This window comes from Sinocyclocheilus grahami, unplaced genomic scaffold, assembly GCF_001515645.1.
Source record: "Sinocyclocheilus grahami isolate Dianchi unplaced genomic scaffold, SAMN03320097.WGS_v1.1 scaffold61.1, whole genome shotgun sequence".
NCBI lineage: Eukaryota > Metazoa > Chordata > Actinopteri > Cypriniformes > Cyprinidae > Sinocyclocheilus > Sinocyclocheilus grahami.
The window spans coordinates 2,741,159-2,764,979 of record NW_015505240.1 but is presented as its reverse complement, the minus strand read 5'-3'; the positions used below and the strand labels follow the sequence as shown (position 1 = coordinate 2,764,979).

Genomic DNA, 23,821 nt, shown 5'->3' with positions numbered 1-23,821 from the left:
CTAGTGTCTTCTCTCTCCTCCTCAAACTATCTGTAGCTCCAGCCAAAACCATGAAGTGCTTTCAGGCACGTCTCTCATCCGCTGCCTGATTCTCTCCATTGGAAGTTTGATTAATTGCAGATTACAGTTTTTACAGTTTAGTTCTCTATAACATCACTCCACAGTTAATAAAACTCCTCTTGTGTTCCGCAGAGTTAATCTAAATGATTTACAGACGTGACTACTGCCAAAAACACTGGACTACCACACAGAACCGAGAAAACCACTCAAAAACAACAAAACACATTAACTGACCAATTATCCACTGACAAGAACTCTAACCATTGCAACAAAGGCTGACAAAACACCCTTTGAATTCAGTCATATATTGTACATCCTCACTGCAATATATATATATATATATATATATATATTTAAAAGCAGTAGTGATAGAATGAAACCAAATGCGCACAGCATAGCATGTGCTCACAGTGAACAGGCTCAGGAAATGACTGATGTAACAGCACTGATCTGTAGAATCACACTGATTATCTGTGTTTGCTTTACTGTGATCTCTTGTATATTTACAGATTACCTGTAATAGTGTGATGTTCACAGTATACGCTGCCACTTGTGTTCCCAGAATGAATTGTGGCATAAAAAAAATCAAGCAGTAATTTTCTTGTTTATTAAAAATGTGTTATATAATAAGTCATAAAAAATGATAATTACATTTTGACCATGTGCAACCAGTTACTTTCTGTAAACACTATTACACCAGGGAGAAAATGAAGTTCTCTGTCAAAGATAACACTAATTATGACAATGCAGAACTGTTTACACTGATCCCACAAGCCAGTGCAATATTTTGTAACAACAAGTTATTGTTAAATATCATAAAGCCTGTCAATTTTTTTAAGTCGACATGAAACAGAAGTTGCCTTTACTGCCACAACGCAACATTTTTTCAGAGCAAAACAACGATAAAAGAAGAAAAAACAAGAGTGGGACTTGATTTTAGCAACCGGTTGTTGATTGGACTATAAAAATAATAATAATAATAAAAACTTATTTGCACGAATTCTGTGAATGGCCAATGTCAGAACGGCAAGTTTGCAGATCATTTTATTTTTAGTCTCATTTTAGTAATTTTATGATGTGCTTTTTTCATTTTCATTAGTTGTTTTTTATTTAATTTTCATTTTTAGTTTTAGTCATTTTAGTACTTCAACTCAAACTCATTTTATTTTGGCCAATTGGCAAAGTATTTTAAGCAGATGTTTTTCATCTAATATTCATGATCCATGAAATGGAAGTTGCTACTGACTTTACTGCCGTATTGTGGTACATTTTAGAGTGAAACAACTATCAAATAAATATCAAATAAAAATTAAAAAAACAGAGCGGGTTTTTATCCATACATTTTTGATTTGAGCCATACGTTGTTGATCGGATTGTGATAAGTGAGCACTGCATGAATATCAAGCAAGAAATACAACAAGAAGAGCAAGTTACATTTTGATTAAAGATTGCAAAGTCAAAAACAAATATAAAAATGCACGGATGAATCATTCACAATAAGACCAGTGACATGAAATAGGGTCAATTTTGATTTCATGGCCTGCGAGGCTTTCTTAACAAAACCCACACGATCCCACAAACCAGAAAGGACTCCCGCTTCCATCCCAACAGTCTTTTTAATCTGTTTAGAAATATATTTCACAATACCAAGTGCACATTTAACAAAATCCAATTAGAGACATGCTGCATTGACAAAGTTAAAGAAATCTCTTCCTCTTGGGAAGATCGTGTTTCTAAAACTCAGTCAAAACAAAACAAAAAAATTCTGCTATTTGCAGAGGGCACGAGGATGACAAATTGCTTTAAAACAACATCCTAAATGCCGTTAAACTGTTTATACATGACGTATGTATCCGTACCCTTTCCTCGCACGACCAGCCTGTTATAAACATTCTATACATAACCCTGCCCAGTCATTAGAAAGACTCCCAAACATAATTATATGCTCTCATTAGCACACAAATCATTCTTTCTCCATTATGATGTTATGCTTTACCAGTCCGCTGAGGCTACATGGGCCGAAACACTGAAAGACAATTTTCTGGCACATTCTTAATGTGAAAACATACACCAATTTTTCCGCAGGTGTGTCTTGGATGGTTGTTATGTTTATAAAATATCATTACAGGTACATGAAACATGAGGTTACTGTTGTTGGTGTGGTTGACATGACAAGCTTTTATTTGTATTAAAGAAGAGCAGGTCACGAAACTCTTAACTTAATGATTTACACATGTCCTAACCAGGAGCGATGCGTAAGACATGGGTCATCATCAACAGGATTTCAGAGCAGTGAGATGCTATGGTAGGCATCCACTGCTCAAAATATGTTTTTGTCTAATATGCCCGTTACAATATCTATCCTGTAAACAAGATTAATTTCGAGATGCAATATACATTATATTTTAAATATAAATGTATTTTGTCTTAATGCTCTAGCAGATTTGTTCATTTGTTTTTAACTTAACTTAAAACAGGTAAAAATGTAAGAGTTACAAGACAAAATACACTTGTATTAAAGATCCAATCCATAAAAAGGTTTTAGGCAGTGATGCTTCACAAGTAAAGTTATAGGCCTAATGTTTTAAGATTTTTAGATATTTTTCCTACAAAAAAAAAACCTAATTAAAAACTTTATTTACTTTCATTGTATTATTTAAATTTTAAATGTTATTTATTATTCTTTATTAATTTCATATTTAAATTTAATATTTAAATGTATTATATACAAAAATTTTATTGTATTTTTATTTTTGTTTGATGTTGCTTTATTGAAGCATACCTGGTTAGGACAGTGTAAATTATGTAAACATTTATAAGGGCTTTTTAATAGATATTAAAATTAACTAAAAATTCTAGAAGCTAATTGACCCTTTGCAGAGTTTGCTTGACAGGCGATCTGACCAATCATAACGCTGAATCTGCCATTTTTGTCCGACAAACTAACCAGACAGTAGGAGAGTAGATTAATGTCGGTAGACTTGAACTTCAAAAATGGTGTGTATTGACGTCAGTTGAAACAAGGTATCTTCTGATGTTCATTCATGTTTATTTCAGGCTATTGCTTGTAAAGAGAAAGAGATGATCAATTCATGTGCCGCTTGAACTGAGGCGCTACAACGATCTGTCATGAGACATTAAAGAGCCACAAAATGGTATTTATTGTTTGAATTTCATACAAAATGACAAAATGTGAAAGCTGAGACTTTGTCAGTGTCCTCTTTGCTCCGTGATGTATTTTTTCACTGCGTGAGAACATGATTTGTGGCGTGAGAGCGGCGTGGCTTGTCGGACGTAGCAACAGTTACTAAAAGGGGCGGGTCTTTGCGAAGGGTCAATTGTGAACTCTTTAGAACCTTTCACATGAATTGTATTAGAACTTTATTGGACTTCGGGACAAGTTTTATGTGCAAATTTAAAAAATCTGTCCTGTCCTGTCCTGAGGTTAAGTCGCAAAAAAAGAAGGAACGTCATACAAATTTTCCAGTAATCATGCTTCAGAATGTCAGTGGCATATGGGATGAACACAAGAAGAAGTTGGGAATAGCTTCGTTTCATGGAGTTCAATGCATTGGGAATGTTAATGTGAATCATGTGAAAGTGCCTTTAGATTTCGTTAGTCGGGATTCTAGATCTGGCAGTGAGTTCTAGAGCAGTGGTTATGCAATCCCTTTGTTCTTATATAATCTCTAGCAAATGGCTATTAAAGTTCATGAAGACACAATGAACCGTTTTAAGAGAACGTTGGTCAGTGGAATCAATGAGACAGTTACAATCAGATACACAGGAAGTGGATTTTGCTTTGAGTAGATACGATTGATAAAGTCTGATTTCATTTGTTTTCTTGCTCTACAAAGTTGATGTTGTAGGTGAGCTGGTGACCATTGTCCCAGGCGTACAGAACCTTCTCTTTCGGGTTGTAATCGACTTGTGTGGTGAACCCGTATTCATTAATGAAAGGTAAACATGGAGACGCCTCGGCCCCTGTGAGCGTGTCGTACGCGTACGAAACCTCCCCTTCCCGCTGATTGTAAATGTCCACCGCGTACAGGACGCCACATATTATGAAGCAGTTCCCGAATGAATTTCGCCGCAGTCTCGTCCTCCACGTGCTCTCCTTTTTGACAGACAGGTCATTGGGATCTAGTTTACTGACTACAATGACCTCGGCCTGTCCATAGTCATCGTCAACAGATGGGTAAATGACCCAAAGTCCGTTTTCGTCCACGGCGAAGTCAATATCAGAGTGGCCTTTCCACTTCCAAGGTGTGGTGTCTTCATAGACGACGTCATGGAGCTGAGCCCAGGCGGCTACAAACCGTTGCTTGAGGTCGTATTTGATGATGTTCTTGGTGAAGGCACGGTTATAGTAAAACCCTCCTCTGTACACAACATGACCCGTTCCGATCCAGTTATAAGGCAGTTTGTACAAGTTACTCCAACGGCCTGCCAGGGAAAGAGAGCGAAGTGCGTTAAAAGTTGCTATATTTTTGGAGTAAAGGTGCACAATAATGAAATTTCGCTGGCAAAAAAGTCAATTTGCTTTTGTCAATAGTGTAGCAATTTATAAAGCACAGCTCATGCTAAAGTCACTTTCAAACCAATTGGTTTTCTATTGGTTGAAGTGGCAAATCCATATGACCCAAATTGAAGCCATTGTGAAATCTGCGTGGGGAAACGTTTCGGCCTCAAGTGAAATTCCCAATCATGTGGTTTCCTACTGAAATGACTGGATTTTGACAAATTCAGCAAACAACTGTAAATGTGACCACACCTTAACACAACAAACCCATTAAAAATAAAGAATTTTTTAAAATGTATTTATGTATGTATTAAAATATATCATTTTAAATTTATTTTCAGGCTCTGTCTAAGTGATCTATAAATTACAAAATTTGAAATATATGAACATATATGTTATATTATATATGTTTTTCATATATATATATATAATTAAAAAATATATAAGTAATACATTTTATTTTAGATTTTATATCTGGCTCTATAGATTATACTATTTTTGAATTAATAAATAAATATATAAATATAAAATATATAAATAACATAAATTGCAACCAAACCTAAAGCAGTTAAAGGGTTATTTCACCCAAAAATGAAAATTAGCTTGTGTTTTACTCACCCTCGAGGCATCCTAGGTGTATATGACTTTCTTCTTTCAGACGAATCCAGTCGGAGTTATATTAAAAATTGTCCTGGCTATTCCAAGCTCTATCATTGCAGTCAGCAGGTGTTGCAGTTGAACAGTCCACAAGTCGTCAAATAAAGTGCACGCATCCGTAATAAAATGTGCCACAGATGGCTCCAGGGGGTGAATAAAGGCCTCCTGTAGCGAATCCATGTGTTTTTGTTAGAAAAATTTCCATATTTCAAACGTAATAAACACTTTTCTCTCACTTCCAGTATCTGTCATACGTGGGAGCTGTTCCGGCGGATGATGTAGCATGTCGGCGTTGTGTGATTAGTGACGAATGCGGAGAGAGAACAAAACAAAATGCCAGTCATAAATTAGAAGTACAAACCGAGGATTTGTAAATAAAAATGTCAGAGGATTTCAGTATAAACCAAGAGGAGACTGGTTTTCCTTTGCTAAAGTAAAGAAACTTTGCTTCCTTTGCTCCTATAAACAAACTCGCGAGACATATCTCACAGGCGCGCGCGCTGCGCATACGTGCTGCATCATCCGCCGGAACGGCTTCCGCGTATATGACAGAACGGAAGTGAGAGAAAAGTGTTTATTACGTTTGAAATATGGATATTTTTCTTACAAAAACGCATGCATTCACTACAGGAGGCCTTTATTCACCCCCCCCCCCCCCCCCCCGCTCTGTTGTTAAAGAGTTTTTTCCCTTTGGTTATCTTGCCTATCTTGCCAAGCGAATCAAAATAGCCACTGTTGCCTCTGAAAAAATACAGTGTATAAGTCCCCTGGCTCTTTCTAAACTGCTCTAGGGCCAGACTGAGAGACAGACACACACACACACACACACTGAGCAGCACACAACCAGACACAAAAGCAAACTGGCTTGACAGACATTGACACCATTCACATTTACATTTATTCAGAAATCCAAACCTTTTCCAAGGAAAAACCCTATCATTGTTTCCTAAAAACAATATGAAGACCTTTTAATTCAAAACTCAGTGTCTTCTGTGAATTGATCTGAGTCACACAAAAGGTATTGCCTCAAATGTCTTTCATTGTCTCTATCTAGACAGCTGCATTCAATAAATAATTACAGCATTAAGTTGGATGAATTATCTTACACACCCTGTTTAAAGTTGTCCAAGTTCCGGAACTCCACAAGGTTGTTGCCATAGTAATAGTTGGTGACGTAGATTTTGTAGTCCTTGGCGGCGGGATCCTTCATCCATGCGCCCTCATTCCTACCGTAACTGTGCTGTTTGACTGGCAGATCAACCGAGGCCAGCGTCCCTTCACAGCTGTGCTCTTTAACTGCCAATAAGACATGAACTTCAGCTCAACAACATACATGCACCAAGATGTTTGTCTTGGTTTTAGTTTAGGATCATTTTTTGTTATGCTTCTTTTCTACTGTATGCATTTCATTCTAAATACAATCTGATTTTACAGGATTGTTGATTCCGTATTCATTTTTAGAAAAAGTAGAAGTAGGCATGAAGTTCTCACGTAACCATCACTGGGGCATCATAAGCAGATCATATGAAAACTCAAGAATGAGTTCCTACGAATTCATCCGAATTAGCCATCAGTTCGACAAAACTTTCAATATTTACAAATTGCCATGAGATTGTGTTGAAATCTAGCGTACCTGCGATGTATGAGTTATTGCTGGTGTTGTCCAACACTAGTGTAATGGTTGGAGCCGGTCGCTCCTCTCTGTATATTGTTCTTCTAGTTGTTGTCGTCCTCTGGGTTGTTGTTGTTGTGGGAGGAGTGGTTGTTGTTGTTGTCGTGGGTACAGTTGCCGGGGTTGTCTCTGTCGCTAAGGTGTCGGAAAATATGGTACTTTCCTCTACCTCTACCTCAAGCAACGTGTCTGTTTCATCAGGTCTCTCTTCACCTGAGAAAGAGAAACATAAAAACAGAGAGAGATTAAAATCCCCTCACATTTCACGCTTAAATGAAAAACACTGAAAACAGAAACTGAAGAGCAAAAACAGTTTTTAACTGTTGATAATAAGAAGTGTTTCTTGAGCAGCAAATCAGCATATTAAAATGATTTCTGAAGGATCATGTGACACTGAAGACTGGAGTAATGGTGCTGAAAATTCAGCTTTGCATCACAGAAATATATTACAATCTAAAAATATACTCAAATAGAAAACAGTTCTTTTAAATTGTAAAAATATTACAGAATATTACTGTTTTTACAGTATTTTTTATCAAAATAAATGCAGCCTTGGTAAGCATAAGAGACTTAAAAAAAACTTCATTATTCCAAACTTTTGACTGGTATTGCATATGAATTGACAGATTCTGAAATAATAGACAAGAGCAGATTCTAGGCAAGTACAGACCTATTTATTTCCTACGCCTGCTCTGTGTGGGTATATGAAGTCTCTGGAAACATTATAATCCCAATAAAACTTGTTGACATGTCAAAGTATGAGTTTTAAATTAGTTTCTATTAGTCAACACTTCCAGGACAAGTTGACTTCCATCTAAAATCAAAGTATTTATAAGTTGACGTTTGAGTATTTTGCCAAACTGCTCTCCAACAATATGAACACACCTGGTTTCTCACGTCGAGCATACTGTATAACACACTCAATCTCACCAGGGTTTGTCATATTTGCCATGGTAGTGCACCTGCTGGGGTGGCACAGGATTGTGGGAAAGCTATATTTAACAAGAGGCTGGATTCAATTACTGTACATTCGATCACAGGGTGGGACGACATAAATAAACTGCATTTAATAGTAAAAGTAATTTATGTTTATTAGAACATATTTACTTGACTTGCGCTCGGTCCGCCGGGTTTTGTATTGACTTTACATTCCTGTCAGGACAGATCATACTGAATCTCCATCACAGCTCTGTTATACATTATCTTAAACCATGCAGTCAAACAAATCCAGCCCAATAGCCAAGACTCGCTAACAAAGTTAAATAGACCTTAGTCACAGGAGACGCCATATTCAGTTTGACGTGAACAAAAACAAGGCTTCTGAGGTACAGTTTGTTTTAACTGATGAAACACTGAGAAAAAAAGAAACTTCACAATTATAGCTAACAATGAACATTCAGTAAACATGAAGCACAGATTATGAAAAGTAGAAGTGACCTAGGATCTAAAGACACCATATACATTTAGCAAATTATTTTATCCACAATAACATACATTGCTGTCAAGGTAAACATTTGATCAGTTCATGCATTCCCTGGGAATCGAAACCATACTGGGCATCTACTCTGACTAATGCTGTGTTACAGGAACGTCAGGATTTCCAACTTGGAAATATGCAATCAATGTAATCCACATTTGATTTTTAAACTGCTCAAGACACTGGCTAAAATATATATTTTTTCCTTTAATTTTTGTAACTTTTACACATTTTGAACACATTTATGAATGTGCATGCAAGGTTTCAACACATAGATGTGTTTTAGAAATGATGTACAAATTTGGTTCCATCAGTTGTGATGGGGTCAGATTGACTCACCATTGGTTTCCATGCAATTCACCAGAAACTAACACTTTGAAAAACAGCAAAGAGTCCAGTAAAAAAAAAAAAAAAAAGAACACCTTTATTGTAGCTTGTCAAATACTAACTTATGAAACACATGATAACTTATCAAATTTAAGACTCAAAATTTACTCAAAATCATCCACAGAGAATTAGCAAAAAGTTTGTGAAATGGTGTTTTCGGTTGTAAGTTTTTGCATCTCAGTTACTAGTCTGCAGCTCTGAAAAGAAGTTTGAAAACCCCTTTTACCTTTTTCCCAAGGGTTTGAGAACCAGACATAAAAAGTACAAATAGCAATAAATACTATTTACACTAGGCCTGTCGCGATTATTAAATAACCATTACTTCATCTAACCCGGTCATTTCAGACATTATTGCGCTCCTTTAGCAGCCACAAGAATGTGTACTTTTGAGTATATGAAGCAGCGGTATATGTCATTTTCCAGCATTGACAATATAAACCTGACATGACTGGTTGAGTAGTCTTTCCAACGTTAAAGGGGTACTATTATGCTTTTTCACTTTTTTAATTTTAGTCAGTGTGTAGTGTGTATGTTTGGGCATAAAAAAGATCTAGAAAGTTAACATTATTGCGCTCCTTTAGCAGCCACAAGAATGTGTACTTCTGAGTATATGAAGCAGCGGTATATGTCATTTTCCAGCATTGACAATATAAACCTGACATGACTGGTTGAGTAGTCTTTCCAACGTTAAAGGGGTACTATTATGCGTTTTCACTTTTTTAATTTTAGTCAGTGTGTAGTGTGTATGTTTGGGCATAAAAAAGATCTAGAAAGTTACAAATCTCAAAGTCCACTCCAAAGGGAGATATTTCGTTTAAAAAAAAATTATTTTCAAGAACTACAACGAACGGCTCGTTTGGACTACAGCGTTTGTTTTCCGGGCTTTGTGATATCACAAAGCGGCCCATTAGAATATCATTAAAAATAATTCCCGCCTACAGAAATTCGAATGGTTGGGGGTGGGGAGGGGCGAGGTTGTGGTTAGAACGCTTGGTTGAGTGAGTGCATCAGACGAGACGATGAAGAAGAAGTGCTGCTGCAGAGTTAGTGCATCAGAGAAAACCAAGAAGAAGAGCTGCTGTGATGTAGCTTCAAATTTTCGGCATGTCTAGAACAATTCTTACAAGTACAACACGACTTAGCTGGGCACCGCGGACAGACGCGAACGGTGCCGCCGGTGTGCCTACACTCATAGAAAATAATGTATTTGAATTTTAAAGATGTGGCGTGACGCCACGCTGCGCTTCTCGTCCTGTGTGCGACCGCCTGAAACACTGATTTTTTTCAACTCCGTGCCCAAACGTCTTTGTTTGGGCTTCCGAAAGCGGATGATGTCAGGAAACAGTGGTTGCAATTTATTTTTTAACTCTGTCCCTGAGCATTATAACCCCAATTTGCTATTGTGTGCTGCGCATTTTACTGAGGACAGCTTCCACAACATGAGGGAGTACAGTGCCTGCCGGATTCGCCAAAAAGCTTTTGTTGAAATATGGAGCAAGGGGCGTGGCAGCACTGAAACACCGTCTAAGCTGTTCGCCAATCACAATGCACTGGGACAGCTAACCAATCACAACACATTTTGTTTTTCGGAAGGTGGACCTTCATCAAAGCCGGAACTAATCGAGCCGTTTGTGCCAGGATGGGGAGAAGGGTATTTTAATAATGTAAATTATGTGAAAAATAATGCGTTTTTTGAACTACCAAGCATGAGAGCATGTTCTAGTACACCCCCAAAACAAAATCAAGACTTTGTAAAAGAGCATAATAGGACCCCTTTAAGCAAAAATGAAATAAAAAATGCATTACTGAGTCGAAGTTCCAACATCACATGACAATTAAACCATTTTAGCAAACAGTTGCAGAGAAGTGCATTAAAACTGAAAGTGATCCTCTTTTGATAATCGTACACCTGCGAATCAAAGGTTTCTTTAAACAACGTCTCTTGGACTGTAACCACCCGTCTTAATTTGACATTTTATCCCCCTACTCTTGAATATCTTTTCATATTGTTAAATATCCAACATCCAACTTTAAATGGTATGCAGAATAAAACCTACAGGTTTGAAGATTGACACAGTGGCACATTAGATTTTGAAAACTCAACTTCATTTTGTGTTTTTATCTGTAAACCAAAACTGCAACGTGAGACATTTCCAAAGTGCTAGTGTACAGACTAATCTAAGTGCTGTTCGTTTACAGTAAGTTATGCTTTAATCAAATTCCTTGTGATTGTTTCTAGCATGCACTGAAGTAGTCGGGACCCAATTTGGGAAGCAGCGATTAGGTTACGCCTATAGATAACACAAGATTAGATCAGACCGCATTACATGTCACTATAGACGACATCCATTGGGGTGCTTTCAGCAACGTTATTGTATAATTCAAAGAAAAAAAGTGTTGCCGCAATCACACTGCCAAGCAAACGGCGGTAACCATGGAGACCATCAGGCAAGAGGAACACATTTAGGGCTTAAACAGGAAGTGAGGCGCAAGATGAATGGAAACACTGTTGAATTGGAGACATTTGGCTGTTTTTTTGTAGACACCCTGCAGCCGATATGAATGTCATGTGTGCATCAGAAACTGAAGCCAATTCATTAGCGCATGTTGGCTATCATTTCAGACTCTAAAGTCACTCTCTGGCTGGCGTCCTACACTTGTATCCTGTTAATGTGAGTGCTGGATCATCAAGTCCCAAGATCCTGAGATCCAGTTTCACTGAGACTCCAGTGTGTGTATGTACTTGGCTATAGTTTAGGACCAAAAATATCCCCAAAAGAGAGAGAAATCTGACAAAACCTCCTTTTGAGGACATTTAAGGGCATCCTCGAATGGAAAATGTAATAAAAATATAACTTCATCTGGCAGATTTACATAAAGTATATCTCTCTGTGTTAGTATTTTGATCCTATGGAAACGTATTTCCATCTTGGAATAAAAATTTAACAATTCAGACTTTTTTCTCTCAATTGCGAGGTTATATCTCACATTTCTGACTTTTTTCTAAGAATTACAAGTTTATATCTCGCAATTGTACGTTATAAATTCGTAATTGTGAATTTACATCTTTCAATTCTGACTTTTATCCTGCAGAATTTGGACTTTACATCTCATAGTTTTTACTTTTTTCTCAGATTTCTAACTTTACGTCTCACAATTTTTTTTTATTTTTTTTTTTTATATTTTATATTTTTATATATTTTTAAATCATTCTTTAATTTCCTCCACAGAATAAAAAAAAATTATTATAATTGTGGCTTATTATCTCATAATTCAGACTTTTCTTCTAAGAATTGCAGGTTTATATCTTACACTTCTGAGTTTACATATGAATAAAATGTCTGAATTGTGAGATAAAAAGTTGATTTTTTTATTGCGTGGTGGAAATAAGCTTCCATATGATACAGCCAATTCATTTCACAATTTATTCTGCTCTTATTATGAACTGTATACTCACATCTGATAACAAATGGGCAGGTTTGTGCATGTGTGTGCACGAATTCAGCATATTAATAATCATATGCCAGATCTATGTAAGTCCTTGTCATACTACCAGAAAACAGTTTCGCATTTTCAACAGATGAAGTGGTTTATTGTCTGTTTGTTTACTGTCTATTAGTTTATTGGCTGTGTTGATATGAATGTGTGCACATGTGTTTTGGGTTATGAGAGTGTGTCTGTCCTAATATCAAATTAAGTGTGTGTCTGAACTGGCGTGGATACAAGCAGCTGTGCTTCTATGGGGAACACAAAGGAAACAAGTTTGTCTCTATAAGAATGTGTGTTCTGGGCGTGTGTGTGACATATCTAAACTTTTGTGGGCAAAACTGGTGAACATTTGTCCCCACAATCTGACTAAATCTGATAAGTAATTATAATGTATTTACTTAATGCCAAATCCTTTGGGGTACGGTTTGGCTATATAGAAATTAATTGGCTGTGTCTTACCTTTTTGGTTGCCTGTCTCGTCAGTTTTGGTGGCTTTGTAGTATGTGATTCCCCGGATGAGTCCTGGCTGGTTCTGTGATGGTTTGGTTTTACTGGGCAGTTCTGTTTGCTCTGGTTTACCGGGTTTGTTAGGTTTTGTGGTCTCTTTCTTCGGCTTGGCCGGCTTTTCCTTTACTGGCTTTGGTGGAGGTTTCCCTTTTTCTGGTTTCTTTGCTGGAAACTTTGAAGCATCTTTGATATTTGTCCCCAGTGTGTCCTACAAACATAATGCATGTCTAACTCAACAGATGTTAGAGATCTCATCCCAAAAACTCCATAAACACTTACATATACTGTATGTAATTATATAAGTATGTCTCCTATTACAATTGCACACAGTATGCATATTTTTTCTATATACTACCAGAGCACACTCTGCAACGATCTCAACTTTGACTTCCATTTCCAGCATAGCAAATTAACTAGAACTTCAGTTTTTTAATCTTTTTAACATAATCAACTCAAATGGCCGAAGTCAGAGATGAAGATCATGACCATTACCTGTGCTTTGCTTTTAGGGCCCGAGTCTTTCTGCAGCAGCTGAAGACCCAGATTGGACAGCTCCTTCTTTATGCTCATCATGATGTCAGAATGGTTCTCATACTGCCGGAGCTGGTTGGTCAGAGTCGCCACACTGTCTCTCACAAAGTCATTCTCCCGAGAGAGGTTCATCTTTATCATCTAGATGAGATGCACAACTTTAAATCACACAACTACACTAAAAATATTTGCATTAATACATCTGCATAAACTTAAATGTTCATCTTTTCACTCAAACTGTTATGCTTATAATACAATGCTACACACTACCATTCAGAAGTTTGGAATATGATTTTAAATGTTTTTGAAATAATGATCTTATGCTCACAAACACTGCAGTTATTTGATCAAAAATACAGTAAAAATATTGTAATATTGTGAAATATTATTAAAGTTTAAACTAACTGTTTTCTATTTCAATATATTTTAAAATGTAATTTATTTCTGTGATGCAAAGCTGAATTTTTAGCATCATTACTCCAGTCTTCAGTGTCACATGATCCTTCAGAAATCATTCTGATATGCCGATTTGCTGCTCAAGAAACATTTCTGATTATTATCAATGTAGAAAGCAGTAGTGTATCTTAATATTTTTCAAATGTAAAAATGTGATACATTTTCTTTCAGGGTTCTTTGAAAGCTGGATTCAAAGAACAGCTTTTGTTTGAAGTAATAGAGATCTTTTGTAACATTTTAAGAATAAAAGTATTAATTTCTATGGAAAACAAAATAATCTTACAATTCTTTTTTGAAACTGAAATTGAATTTTTTTTTGAATGGCAAAAGTGGGGAAGTCATGGCCTAATGGTTAGAGAGTCGGACTCGTAACCCAAAGGTAGCCAAACCGGCAGGGATTGTAGGTGGGGGGAGTGAATGTACAGTGCTTTCTCCCACCTTCAATTCAATACTATGACTGAGGTGCCCTTGAGCAAGGCACCGAACCCCCAACTGCTCCCCGGGTGCCGCAGCATAAATGGCTGCCCCCTGCTCCGGGTGTGTGTTCACTGTGTGTGTGTGTGTGTGTGTGTGTGTGTTCACTGCTGTGTGTGTGCACTTTGGATGGGTTAAATGCAGAGCACTAATTCCAAGTATGGGTCACCATACTTGGCCACATGTCACGTCACTTTCAAAAATGCAAAACAGAAGCATTTTCACTAGTGGACTCAGGTATTTGATAATGAACCACAGTGTACATGCTGGATATCTTTTGCGGCCCAGCTTTACCCAATAATGAGCAAAATTTAATTGGAAATAAAAACAGTACATAAGTGTGACTATTACATGACTATGGTTTTTTTCCTTTGAACATTTCCTCTCTCTGTCCTGCTGTTTCTTACGCGCACATTATTTTCCCATCCCTCAAGCCAAAGTGGAGCGGTATAACCGATAATAACTTTAGCCAGAGCATTGTGGGTAGCTACAGAATGTCCCGAGTCCAGTTAAATCCAGCCACGACTCATTAATGTTTACAGGTGTATGTTCACACACACTCGGCAGTACAATCACACTCACCTCCTCCAGGTTATTCATTTGAGACACCACCTTATTGATGTACGAGTGAACTTTGAGAAGGTCCATGCTGAAGAGAGTTCCTTCCAGAAGGTCCACCATGGACTGCAGCTGCACGCAAAGAGACAGGCGACTTTCAAACATCAGTGGAAAATTAGTTTGGAGGTTAACAAAGCAGATTGGGTTTCGTGTTTGCAGTTATATAATAACTAATATATTCCTACTCTGGTCAACCAGCTTTACCAGAAAAATTATTGAAGGTTCCGTGAAGAACCTTTAACATCCAAGGAAACCTTTCATTCCAAAAAGGTTATTTTCAGTGGAAACTTTCTATTATCGTTACTGGAAGAGCGTTTATTTATAACATTTATTATTGTTTATAACGTCTGTTCTCTATTTTTAAGAATGTAGACCAGAAAAAAAAAACTAGATTGGATTTAACAGGAAAAAGATAAACGGGAGTATTTTTTTTCGTCATGAGAGTGAATTCCTCATATGCTTATTGTTGATGCGTGCTGCAGAGAGTTCAGTCGTATAACAGCTTGACTGTCATGGTTATTTATGGCTTCATGTGGCATCAACAGAAATGAAGAAACTTCAGCGAGGTCAAAACAGAGCCACATGTTTGGAGCTAAACAGCACAAGATCAGCAAATGTTTGAGGTGGAAATATTAAAACCATTGTGTTTAACTACTGGCTAAAGGCTTCCGAATGATTTTGAGGCCTTTAGCAGAGCTGTAGTAATGCAGAACCAAACCTGGCGGGATTGTCACGTGGCTCTCAGTGTGTGTGTGTGTAATGTGGAGATATGGACTGGAACGCTCAGACAGATGGATAGAAAAAAGACGGAAAGAGTGAACCAGACAGGAATGGTGCAGAGGAAAGAGGACAGGTGCTATAAAAACACACTTGCGAACACGTGTGCCACATACATGAATTCTGCCGTCCAACATTCTCTAGTGAATCAGTGTGCTGTTAACCTAAAAAAGAGCACTTCCTTTCCTGCTTCTCTTCAAGTTATGTCACAGTTGTGCATCAGTGATGTATTCTTATAGAAGCATATCAGTAACGCCCATTACCCAGGTAACAAAAATACTGTATGTTCTAAGAATGTTTTGCTAATGTTCCCATTAAGTTATGAAAACATTATTTGTGAATGTTCTCTAAATGTTCAAAACATAAATTTTTTGAAAAATCCAAGATTTTAATTTTTTCCTTCATTGTTTTTTTTTCTTGGTTATATGAATGTTAAGGCAACTTTCCATTGTATATTAGAAAGAGTGAACCAGACAGGAATGGTGCAGAGGAAAGAGGACAGGTGCTATAAAAACACACTTGCGAACACGTGCGCCACATACATGAATTCTGCCGTCCAACATTCTCTAGTGAATCAGTGTGCTGTTAACCTAAAAAAGAGCACTTCCTTTCCTGCTTCTCTTCAAGTTATGTCACAGTTGTGCATCAGTGATGTATTCTTATAGAAGCATATCAGTAACGCCCATTACCCAGGTAACAAAAATACTGTATGTTCTAAGAATGTTTTGCTAATGTTCCCATTAAGTTATGAAAACATTATTTGTGAATGTTCTCTAAATGTTCAAAACATAAATTTTTTGAAAAATCCAAGATTTTAATTTTTTCCTTCATTGTTTTTTTTTCTTGGTTATATGAATGTTAAGGCAACTTTCCATTGTATATTTTTGTAAACATTATGGGAATGTTACTTTTGAATGTTCCCTGGACGTTCTGAAACAAACAGTAACATTTAAAAAAGTTACAGGAGCATCCAAAAAAAAAACATTCCGTGAACGATTTACAAATAACATTTTGGTGCTAATATTTTGTGAACGCTTTATAGATCAGATAAAATTTTTGTTAATGTAACTGGAAGAACCATCCCAGAACATTATCCATGTTCCCTGTTAGCTGGGTAGTAGATTGCAGTAGAACATATATATGACAGACTGAAGTTATAGAGTGAGCATCATCATTGCAGAAGTTGATTAATAGACCAATAATATATTGTTTAAATGAGTCAAGTGGTAGTTTTTAGCAAGGATCTGTAACGTTAAATTAAAAAGTCACAATTTTTAGGCCATCCTTACAAAAATGTACCATGGTTTTACAAAAGTAAAACTAACTGTAGTAACTATAACTATATTCTTTGTAGGTAGATGTAGTCAGGGCCGTTTCTAGCCAATTTGACGCCCTAGGCGAAATCCCTATTGCCCCCCCCCCCAAAAAAAAATTATATATCTATATATATATATATATATATATATATACAGTATATAAAATAATTTTCAGACACCAGTTGCTTGTCACATTTAAATTGGTTGTCATAGTAACGACACTAATTTGTGGAGATTCAGTGCATTGAGTTCCACAAATCTGAATGCATTATTTGTAAATTGACTGTTAAAAATTTACGCAAAACTGCTTAAGATGAAAACTTTTTTTTTTTGGAGGACATAAAAGAAACAATCAGTAATTTGCAAATGGTATAAGCTAGAAATGTGCATTGCTTACCATTTGCAAATTGCTGATATTTATTTTTAAAACAAGAATAAACAATTTGCCAGTAGGGCATGAAAAAAATTCAATTATTGTTATCTATGGTCAATTTGAATAAGGGATGTATTTTAAAAGTAAAAAGTGAACGAGGCCTACTTTGAGCAGTTCTGGTGCTTGTTTCTTGAGTTTTTCCATCTTCCATTCGTTCTCACAGGGGTTGAGAGAGGAGGGCGGAGCCATGCAGGAACATTTACAGTCGGCTCCGGAACTCACCGTCTCCACCGTGTAAAAATCCTCCACGCGCACACTTCCTGTCCGCAAGCGAGCGCATGCGTCCCGGGTCAAGGGCCGCATGATGCACTTACAGCGGCAGTCGGATCCCTCTGTTGTCATGCGGACTTGTTCCTCCCCGAAGATCTGAAAAGGAAATGGATAGAAAGTGAAGGAAATTACATCATGGCCTACTTCAGTGTCACTTCAGTCAAAACTTAGCACACTTTAGTTCTCTGTAGAGAACTACAGGAGGAGTAGGCTTGATACACTCACCCTAACCTAAAAGACATTCAAATGTCTTTTTTTTTTAAATAGAGGTCAGTCTCAAGTCAACCTTAGGCATGAGTTTATTGATCAGCACGTTTAACTGCTGACTTCTTGACATAAGATATGAAAGTTTCAGGTCAAGAGGTCACCAGTGCCACAGTGACCTACAACCTTTCTTCTTTCCAAGCTCCACGTGTCCATTGTTACTCAATTACTAAAATTTCATTAGTGTTTCGTCATATGGCGAATGTACTTTTGCTGTTAATCATATAAACCCAAATCCAACAACACAGAATCCTTTCTCAACCTTTCAGCTTCAACAGCCCAGTCTAAAATCAACTAGTCTGTGTTAACATGAGTAAATCAGTCACATGAGCTGTAGAATACGCCATCTTTAGGGTTACAGAGTTACCGTTCATCTGTCTTCTGGGCCATTATTGTCAGTTGACTGAGTGGAAAACAAGCAGATGGTTTCAACAGAGTGGCCTTTGACCTCTGAGAACAGAAAACCACATACAAAGTGTGTCCTAATTCAGATCGATTTAGATACTGTTAAAAGGAAGTATAAATGCATTTAGTCAATTTCTTGCAGGTATATGTGTGTGTGTGTTTGTGTGTGTATGTGGGTGTGTGTGTGTGTATATGTGTGTACGCGTTTTTGTGACAAATGAGGACATAAATTTGTATAATGGCAAAGGTATGACATAGGTATTACAAGGAGAAGGTGACTTTTCAGGACATTACCCCATGTCCCCACTTTTCAAAACGCTTATAAATCACACAGAATGGAGTGTATTGAAAATCTGAAATAGCACAAAGTCTCCTGTAAGGGGTAGGTTTAGGGGTAGGTTTGGTGTAGGGCAATAGAATATACGGTCTGTACAGTATAAAAACCATTACGCCTATGGGATGTCCCCACTTTTCACAAATGTAAACCTGTGTGTGTGTGTGTGTGTGAAGGTTTAACATCTTGGGTTACTTATATCCTTTTCAGCAATTCTGAGACCTTCTGTAAAAACAAATAGAAACACACATCATCACACCCTGCCAGCTTTGGTAATTTAAAGCATGAGGAAGATCTTATTGCTTGATCTGCACGTCTGAAAATGTGGTTGTGAAGGGCATGTGGGTGATTTATGAGCTAACTAGCTGTTCGAACATGTTATTTATTATATTGCCCCACACTTCTGTGTGTTTGGATCTTTCTGAGGCATCAGTCTATTGACATAGATGGCGATTTATTTAGAATATAATTAGCCAATGTCATGTCACCGTGGATGTACCGTCCCCCTTTCCCAGCTATTATCTGGCATGTTTAGGATAGCAACCGAAGTCCAAACAAACAGAGGGCAAGTGTCAGCTGTGTTGTGCTAAAATAAGCGAATCCACTCTGATTTCCTCAGCAGGGATGCATTTCTTCCACCGAGATGCTGGCAGCATGACAAATTCCCAAGAATTAATAGCTATATTGAGTTAAGATACAGATAGAACTACTGCATATTGTAGTAATATTTGTTATTTACACTATATTTAAACATTCCGAAAGCACAATAAAAGTAGCATGGTAGTCTAAATGCACTATATTAAAATTCTTATGAAGTCATACAGCTTTGTGTGAGGAACAACCCCAATTCAAGTCATTATCAACTGAAAATAGTCTTCGCTGCAACTCTTAAATCATATAGCACATTTAAACAGCGTGCAGGTTTGAAACGAAATGAAGGTAATTAAATAATTACAGATTTTTTCATTCTTGAGTAAACTATTCAATACTACTGTAAAATATGATATTTTTACCTGTGCAAGGTTTAGATTAAGATATAATCTTAAAACGATTCTGCATGTTTTGTTCCACTGACAGATTTTCCACTTGTTACAAGCATAAAAACTAATTGATTAGAAGTATTTTTTGCCATGTACAAATATTTGAATAAATTGTAAAATATTATTGCATTTAAAAAACTTTCTATTTGAATATAATTTGAAATGTAAGTTATTTCTGTGATGCAAAGCTGAATTTTCAGCATCATTACTCCAGTGTCACATGATCCTTCAGAAATCATTCTAATATGCTGATTTGCTGCTCAAGAAACATTTCTTATATTAAAAACTGTAGTGCTGCTTAATAGTTTTGTGGAAACTGTGATCCATTCTTTCAGGATTCTTTGATGAATAGAAAGTTCAAAAGAACAGCATTTATTTGAAATAGATATTGTTTGTAACATTATACATGTCTTTACTGTCACTTTTGATCAATTTTATGCATCCTTGCAAAGAAAAATCTTACTGACTCCAAACTTTTGTCTATTCTGTCCAAGCTGAATTAGTTCACATCTCTTTTTGTTGCCTCATATCAGCTCTGACTGTGACCACAGGGACTAACCACCCATCACAGGTGCAGAATTATGATCAACACTGATCAGCAGAGCCAAACGGACTATGCTTCAAACCCTGTGTGGCACACATACATGCTCTGATAAATGCACAAACCCTGATTCACCCAGCAGCTGACATAACAGCTGTGAGAACTCTGAAATGTAAACTTCACAAAGAGAGGACAGATAAAAGTAGAAGAACGTGAGTAATCCTTCTTATAGGTCAAATCCTCTGGAATCCCATGCTATGAAATGGACTGGCTTTTCGTCCTTCCACTTTCAACTGAGATTATTAGTAATTTAGCTACATACAGTATCAATCTGCGATGTACTGCCAGGAATTTAGAAAGCATGTGAATTTTACAGTCTTTCTCTTCTCTTCCTACCCCTCCTCTAACACCCCTTGAGATTTCTTAAATTGGACTGACCCACTTTTAACTGCAATTTGTTAAAAAATAGTTCACCTAAAAATGAAAATTTGCAGGCCATCCAAGATGTAGATTACTTAGTTTTTTCATTATTGGCATTACATCACTTGCTCACCAATGCATCCTCTGAATGGGTGCCGTCAGACTGAGTCCAAACAGCTCATAAAAACATCACAAGTAATTCACACCACTCCGGTCCATCAATTAACAGCTTGTTACGAGAAAAGTTGCATGTTTGTAAGAAACAAATCCATCAAACGTCAAACATTACACAATACTTTAATGTGAGAGGACAACAGTGGATGGATTTTTCCACTAGAAGATGCATTATTATGGATTATGCACTTGTGTGTCCAAACGCCAATATGGATTTTTTAAAGAAATGTAGCTTTATTAGTTTGTTAATTGATGGACTGGAGTCGTGTGGATTATTTTAATGTTTTTTATCAGTTGTTTAAACTCTTATTCTGATGGCACCCATTCACTACAGAGGATCCTTTGGTGAGCAAGTGATGTAATGCTAAATTTCTCCAAATCTGTTCTGATGAAGAAACAAACTTATCTACATCTTGGATGGCTTGAAGGTGAGTACATTTTCAGCTAATTTTCATTTTTGGTGAACTATTCGTTTAAAGTAAGCACAAGTATTATTATTGCTTACATTGAAGTTACGAGCCATATCTAAAGACCAGAATATCAGAGACTTGGCCAGTCAGCAACCACCTACAAAACTGCTTAGCAATGTGCAAAAAACATTCACAACATCCTAGTAACCATATAACAATGTCCTGGCAACACCCTAGTATCATGGCATTGGGCTTTTCATGGGAAAATGTTATTTGAAATTAGAAATTTCTTCTCTGTTTTTAAGCGAAAACACTCACATTTTCATCAAAACTCAGAACAGGTATTTTTGTGGAAGGAATGAAATTGAAAAAATCCAACAACAGTGAGGATTGGGGCCCTGTCGTCCTCTCCGGCGAGCCGTGGGACCTGTGATAAGTGCGGCTCCTGATGCGTCATGACGTCTCAGTGTCGTTTTCTCATGTGCAGTTTTATTCGTGGTAAATCAACCGTTTCAGCCGAAGTGACTTTCTCTGTGCACACATCAGCCTTTCATCTGTCCGTCACAGCTGGAAGGGCTTAAAGAAAAGCTTCCAATGAAGTGGTAAACATTTCTCATTAGGTGCAATGTGAACAATTGGGGTGAACAATTGAAAAACTTTGAAGATGTCACCAGAAAATACATTTGGAGTTTGGAGTGGAGATTATAATGGAAGGTTACTGGAAATCTTCATGATGGATTCAAAAGCTGCTGTCTTGCTGGATTTTTTTCAGATGTCTCTGCACTTTTTCTCTACTGTATGTTACTCAAACCCTTGATTTAGGATGCTAAGGTCTGCTACCATCCTGGGTTCAGTTCAAACACACCTGTGTTTCAACGTCTTGTGGTTTACCTGAAAATGTCAGGCACGCTTAGGGAAAAAAATATATTGAGCATTTCTACTAGACAGCAATAAGATGAAATAAAGAACAGATGAAGATTTCTCCTTTAAAGATCTTTCTCCTGAGGACAAAAAACATGTAATCTCCTCTAGAGTTGAAAAAAAGAGCACTCAGATTTGCAAAGAGACAATCAAAAGTCGGGAGATCTCAGTATGGACTCTCACATTTCTCACCAAATTCTTATAAGAGCAAATCATCAGGCTATACATATTTTAATTGCACTATAAACGACAGGAATTTCAGTAGAAACATCAGAGACAGAGCTGATACTAAAATGAAATGCAAATGCTAAAAATTAGAGCCAATTTGAGCTGTTTTTGGCAATATTGGAAGCTAATTAAATCAGAGCTTATTTTTTCTGATTCAAACAAACAGTCAAAAAAGGTATTATTATAATGGCTTGACGCTTCATTTTGGAGGGGGTTTCTTATACTTTTTAAAGCAACAACCAAAACACTATTTGTAATACCAACTATCAGTTTTGGCCACAATTATTCATCCACTGAAAAAAATGAAAAGATGCTTGAGGCACTATGTGGGGTGGAAACCTCTGGAAAAAACCTTTAGGCAACATTTGATTTTCCTATATTGTGCTAAAGGATATATTTATAATAAATAATATATATTTTGCGTTCCTCAAAACCTTTCAGAAGTATTGGGCTAACCACTGTCAGTCTTGTAAAAAAATTCTGATATCGTTTTGCAAGTTGCTGAAAGAAGTGCCATTTTTGAAAAGCGTCTTGTGTGGTGATTTTTTAATTGTAACATTAAGGCTAAAGAGCTGTGAAAGAGCAAGCGAATGTTCTTCTGTGCAGGTGTATTAGATTATAGTTCGAGCAGCACAGCGAGAAAGCTCCAGGAGCAGGATTGAGCACGTGTGATTTTAGACAGTGTTATCTTTTCCCTCCAGAACCCGAGACCTTTGAACTCGTGCCGAGGTGCGTTGCGCGCAGTGTGTCTGCCCTGCTGAAGAGTTTCATCCAAACACGTTCAAAGCGCCCACCCCTGCGAATAATCATTGGAACTATAAAAACACCAAACCCCAAACAACTGAACTAAACTGAAGACTAAACTTCCAACTGATAATGTCATGTCATGCGTGGAGTAGGCTACATAAATAAATAAATAAAAAAAACTGAACACCTATGTTTTTGAATGCAACTGAGTAAAATAAATATTTTTCTATATTTTAATAGTTTGTGCATAAAAGAATGAAACGGTTTAGTATGATTAGCATGATTACAGTGAAGTTTGGTAATGGAATAAGCGATTTTTTTATTTTTTTGCATGATCTAGTTCTGCAATAATATCTTGTTCAATAAATGCACATAAATGCAAAACCAATTCTCAAACTTTGACTCTTTCTTACCTTGTTCTGAGATGATACATGACTGGACATCATAAGTAAACACGCCACGAGCTCCACTATCCGCCACATCTCGCCGGTCTATGAAGCTGCTCTGTGTGAATGTGTGAGATGTGCTCTGATGCGACTACAGACCCAACATCATCATCCTCACTACTACAACCACTCTCTCTCTCGCTCTCTCTCTCTCTCTCTCTCTCTCTCTCTCTCTCTCTCTCTCTCTCTCGCTCATCTTAATGCAACGCTTCCACCTGCTGCACGCGCAAATAGCTTAAAAAAAA

General features: G+C 37.0%; 1 protein-coding gene across 2 annotated transcripts; it reads right to left on the bottom strand.

Moving 5' to 3' along the window:
- Positions 1–3,266: 3,266 nt before the first annotated feature.
- LOC107584570 (olfactomedin-like protein 2A) lies at positions 3,267–23,657 on the bottom strand. Of its 2 annotated transcripts, none has more exons than XM_016271257.1 (8): positions 23,544–23,657; positions 17,482–17,742; positions 14,815–14,922; positions 13,258–13,443; positions 12,724–12,979; positions 6,873–7,124; positions 6,350–6,535; positions 3,267–4,506 (listed from the first exon to the last, which is right to left on the bottom strand). In XM_016271257.1, exons 1-8 carry the CDS (start codon positions 23,610–23,612, stop codon positions 3,893–3,895), a joined length of 1,932 nt encoding a protein of 643 aa, XP_016126743.1. In that variant the 5' UTR covers positions 23,613–23,657; the 3' UTR covers positions 3,267–3,892. The 2 variants fall into 2 exon arrangements, with proteins under 2 accessions (XP_016126743.1, XP_016126744.1); XM_016271258.1 differs by having other exon boundaries at positions 13,264–13,443.
- Between the last annotated feature and the right edge of the window lie 164 nt (positions 23,658–23,821).

Coding starts and splice junctions, on each gene's coding strand:
- LOC107584570 (XM_016271257.1), bottom strand. CDS start 23,612: ATGTGGCGGATAGTGGAGCTCGTGGCGTGTTTACTTATGATGTCCAGT. Junction 14,923..17,481: donor AAGCACCAGAACTGCTCAAA/GTAGGCCTCGTT, acceptor CTTTGCGTGCAG/CTGCAGTCCATGGTGGACCT. Junction 7,125..12,723: donor CGAGACAGGCAACCAAAAAG/GTAAGACACAGC, acceptor TCTCTTTCTCAG/GTGAAGAGAGACCTGATGAA.